General features: G+C 42.0%; 1 protein-coding gene across 1 annotated transcript in view; it reads left to right on the top strand.

Annotated features, from left to right (window-relative positions):
• Positions 1–1,293, top strand: part of AMER2 (APC membrane recruitment protein 2) — a gene marked incomplete at its 5' end in the record, with an annotated part of 2,106 nt that extends 813 nt beyond the window's left edge. The window contains one exon of the mRNA XM_021712395.1: positions 5–1,293. Within this exon, the coding sequence (XP_021568070.1) occupies positions 5–283 (279 nt within the window). The remainder of the gene's footprint in view (positions 1–4) is intronic.
• Between the last annotated feature and the right edge of the window lie 3,687 nt (positions 1,294–4,980).

The following is a 4,980-nucleotide window of genomic DNA, read 5'->3' as shown; positions in this document are numbered from 1 at the left end:
CGCCTGCCTGTCCCGGCTGAAGCCCGTGTCTCCGGGCACCATCACCTGCCCGCTGCGCACGCCGGGCAGTTTGCTGAAGGACTCCAAGATCCCCATCAGCATCAAGCATCTGGCAAACCTTCCGTCCAGCCACCCGGTTGCGCACCAGCAGCCCGCCAGGAGCGAGATGCCCAGAACAAAAATCCCGGTGTCCAAAGTGCTGGTCCGCAGGGTCAGCGGCCGGGGCCTGGCTGGGACCACCATCAGGGCAGCCGCGTGCCACGACAGTGCCAAAAAATTGTGAGGTCTCCCCGGCCAGGGTGGACGGGCCTCAGGTCAAGGAATACAACGTTTCTCCCCGGAAACCACTGACGTTCGTGTTGCTTCCCCTCAAGAAAGTCTTGTAGGACCGCCCTTGCTCGGAGGCTGGGCCGGAAGTTTCTGTGCCCCGGGCAGGGTGTTCCAAGAGAAGGATATCGTCACTTGGGGTCCTTCTCTCAAGATCAGTCCCTGAGAATCATCTCCAAGCACTTTTTTTTTTCTTTTTTTACCTTTTTACAAATCTTTTTTCTTTTTTTTCTTTAACGCACTGAACACTTGGAAGTCACCTTTACTTGCCTTTGCAGAAAATAGGACTTAACCAAACCTAAGAGTCACGCCAGGATTTTGGGCTGAACCCAACGGCCTGCAGGAACCACTGAAGAACCAGAGATGCTCTTCTCTTCCAGGATACCCTTCCTTCCTTTCCTTTTTCTTTCCAGGAAAACAAAAAACCCTTTGCTATATCACTGTGTGGAAAACACCCGCAAAGCTGAAAGAGCCAGGTATTCACCTGCTGAGCACGGGGATCCTTGATGGGCAGGAAGCCCCACTACGTTTAGTTGCTAGGTGTATGAGTTAGGTAAATACCCACCCCTCGGAAAATAAGAGAGAGTGTTGGTTTGGTCGGTTGAGACCATGTGTTTGGGGAGAGATACAAAGCTCAGGGGAGCAGGGAGCTTTTACTTCCCCCACCCCCACCCAACCCAGTGCAGAAATCGGGGTCAGGGAAAGATTTGCCTAAATGCCAACAGTTACAGCATTTTAGTATTTGTAAACTGAAACCGTCTCGCGTGAAGATAATGCCTATTTTACACTTGATCCAGCTGTTAACAGTTTATTATCTGTCAATAGCCTGGAATGTACAATCTGGTCTTATAGCTAGACATGACGACTGCCCCTAAAATATTGATGTTCTTTTATGTGCTGTGATGGGAAGCAATTCTGGTTTTGTTTTATATATGGGTTCTCTGGTTCTCAAAAAAAAAAAAAAAAAAAAAATCCATTGTGTTGACATTCCAGAGAAATAGCTCTGCCTTGTCTTGGATAAGAGTCTGTTTCTCTCCCCAAGCCTGGTTTTTTCAGAGATTTTTTTACCTTGGTTGTAAAATGAAAGATAGAGTTTTTCATATCATTTGACTTTTGCTTTACAGCCTTATGACTGAGACAGGTGTGTTCAGAATAGGACATTGGCGGGCTCATGTATTGTGAACACTTAATGCCAAGATTTCTGTTTTTGAACAGTGGTTTGCTTATATGTATGTTTTCTGATTTTCAGACGAAACACTTATTTCAGAAAGGGTTATGATATGCCTAGATAGTTTGAATGATAAACCGAAGCTGTTCCTAGATTGCTACTAGTGTCTGATGATTAAATTCATATCCTTTTTGGAATGCACTTCAGTGTATTTAATCAAAAGACCAGAGCTTCTCTTAGGAGAGGATTCATTGTATCAGGATGATTATGCATCTTCAAGTGAAACTACACATATGTAAATGACATGCACACTTCTGTATAACTCTCTCATTTTCCAGAGAGATCGCTTACGTCATGAACTGTGATTACATGCTTTTTTAAGTTTGTTTTCCATTTTGTAGAGGAAAGAAAGCTGCAAGTTAAATATGTGAAAACTTATTTTAACGATATGAAGAAAGTAACAAAATAAACGGGCATCAAAGGGAAACACATTGGAGCCAGTCGAGAAAGTAGGCCATTCCCCATTTTAAATTTGCAGTGGTTCAGCTAGCAGAGGTGGGAGAGATTCGCGGAACTCCTCTGTTCATTGTCTCAGATCCTTGATGTTATTGCAAAGCAATGTTTTAATATTTAATTTCCTTGTGTGTATCAATGAGGCCCTACATGCAGATATAGCCTTAAGCATCCTGAATGCACCACCAGGAATTCACACAAGCGTCTCACACTCACAAGTGCTCCTGCATTCAAATGTGTGCAGACTAATGGACAAAAGGCATCACTGTAGCTCTGGAGGTATTTTAGAAATTATTTCTGTCTTAAAAAGGGATTTAAATTGGATTTCATGCTGATAGTACTATTTAGTCTCGAAATACATTCATTTTCCCTGGGTGAATGGAGAAAACATAAATTTTATTCCTGGCTGTAAAACAAAGGATCTTTATTTCCTCCTGGTGGGTTTTCCTGCAAGGGTTATATTCTCCTTTGCATGAATCCATGGTAAAGTTATGTTTGTTCCAAGTTATGTGTGTTCGTTTGTTCAACTGAGCAGGAGAGTTCAGAGTACCCAAAAAACTGATGAGAATATTGTAATAGTAAAGACAATCTATTTCTTAGACATGAGGAGAAGCTACAATTTTTTTTCCTGCACTTACACCCCTGTGCCATGTGTTTGCGTCGTAAGTAAAGGAAAATGTTAGCAAAGTTTAATTTCTCCTGTCCTGCCAGTTAACCAGTTATAAAAATATTTCAAATATTTTCATTTCAAATTATTTTCCATGCATTTTTTTTTTACCCTGTGTCTTTAAGAACTGCACCCTCATCCATCAAATGAAGGATTCAGGCAATGAATTAAATGGCCTCTGTCACTGGACGGGAAGTCACCGGAGTGGGAGGAGAGCAGTAGATTGTCAACCTTCTTCAAGCGTAGAAAAGAGATCATCATTACTTTCTTGTGCCAAGGGCTACTTTCCTTCGTTTGTGTTCCTGGAGGTTGTTTTTTAGAATTCTCCTAGCTTCACATTCCAGTTTTGATCCATGTGCTATCAAATGACCTTGGGAAGATTACACAGGCCCATATTTTCGGACTTTTCAAGGGATTAGGGTCTGATAACACCTTTCCTGGGTATGCATGATTCTAAGGTACTTGGTTAGTTGATTTTCTTTGGTCAAAGAGCTGCTCAAATTAGGGAGGAAAAGGCCAAATCAATTGTTGGGCCAGAATTTATCAGTGGGTTTAATAGCTAAGCACAAAGACAGCCTGACTTTGGTACCCACATGGCACACACAATGTTGCTTGAAACACTCTGCTTTAATACAAGTTTTTATTCTTCTGTTAGTTAACACTGATTGGGAGAAGTTTTACTACAGCATTTTAAATAATCACGAGAGGAAATAGATTTGTATTATTTTACCTGATAACAACAAGAGAACATAGAATATTAGGGACTTCCTTTAGAAACGTTTTCCACAAATTATCTGCCTATTGAAATACAGACAGTTAAACATCCACAACAGTGATAACCTACTGAGTTTAAAGGGTTTATTTATTCATCTCAGAAGTCGTCTTTTTTTTTTAAGTATTTGCATTCAAACCAATATGCAGACACCATAGCTGTTTACATGATTATCAAGGTGAAAAGACTAGATCATCGTGTGTTGATTTCTTAGAACTTTCTAAGAGTTTTCCTTATTTGCATCTTTGCCAGATTGTTTTTACTCTTTATCGGTCGCTTTGTATGGAGAAACTGACTCTTGTGGCCTGTCATGTTGCTGTGACCTGCTGTGACCAGGCGGGGCGGTGGTGGTGGCGGCACGTGTCATGTGACATTAGTGTGTCCAGCCCATCTACATGGTGGAACGCGTTCCCTGCTTATAGTCATTCTCAATTTCTCTTCTAAATTTCAGAGATGTGGACACGGTCCCCCTGGGTTTTGCTTCTACTGAGACAGGTTCCAGTACATTTGCATATGCTTTGCTCCCCTTCTCGTTGTTAAGAAATTAATTCAAGAATCTTATGCTATTAAACATTAAAAAAAAAAAAGCATCACCATGACCTCTTCTCACCATGGAGGACAGCAGTTAAAAGTATCTGGAGGAAATAAGAGGAAAAAGAAACCCAGATACCTCAGCTAACCCGCTTCCCTCTCCCCTTCTCAGGCAGCACAAGGCATGGACCACACAGCGTCTGTTAGTGTCAACTCAGATTAGACATGTTCAATTTGTGATGCAACAATGTTTTATAAAATTGTTGAAGACCAAAGGGTTCCTGCAGCAGGCCAGGATCTTGGGTATGCACATCCTAAGACATGGGCTGTGTTGTTGTCATGGGGTGTGCAACGGTGGCTGCTCCTCAGAACGGCCCTGGTTGTGTGACCTGGTCCTGCCCTGAGGATTTGCCATCACGGGCTGCTTCTCAAAAGCCTTGCACTGTGATAATGGTTTAGAGGAGACAGTGTTGCTGCAGTGGCCACCCATATGGAATGTTGTCATCTCACTGCAGATAATGTTTTTAAGAGGTGATTCAGAATGATAGCCTCAGGATTATGGAAGGGAGTTCCTTCTCAGACTGCAAAAGGAAAGATTAAAATAGCCACAAAGCCTCCAGAACGGAAATTGGGTATCGTTCATGATTGGTCCTTCCTCTGATTGGATGCAACACTTATTTATGGGGCATTTGCTGTATCGGATACTTAATAAACCCCGTTCAGTTTGGAGCTCACACCTAGCTGTGCTGTAATTGGATTTTCTTACGATGCATTAAAAACACTTTGATGATGATGATGATGATTTTTTGTATTTGCATTCGTTGCTTATAGTTTGTGGGGTGAAGCAGAATAGTGTGAGATTGAAGGGTGGTATGGATTAAGCCACACAAATGCCTCTAAAAAGATAACAGTAATTATAGCAATGGTTAGCATGTGTTGAATATGTCCTATGTTCCAGGCAGTGCTGGGAGCTTTACAAATAATTACGTAGTCCTCTGAAGA

Source organism: Carlito syrichta, unplaced genomic scaffold (genome assembly GCF_000164805.1).
Source record: "Carlito syrichta isolate Samal-C Ts95f unplaced genomic scaffold, Tarsius_syrichta-2.0.1 Scaffold303232, whole genome shotgun sequence".
NCBI lineage: Eukaryota > Metazoa > Chordata > Mammalia > Primates > Tarsiidae > Carlito > Carlito syrichta.
This window is presented reverse-complemented; position numbering and strand designations above follow the sequence as displayed.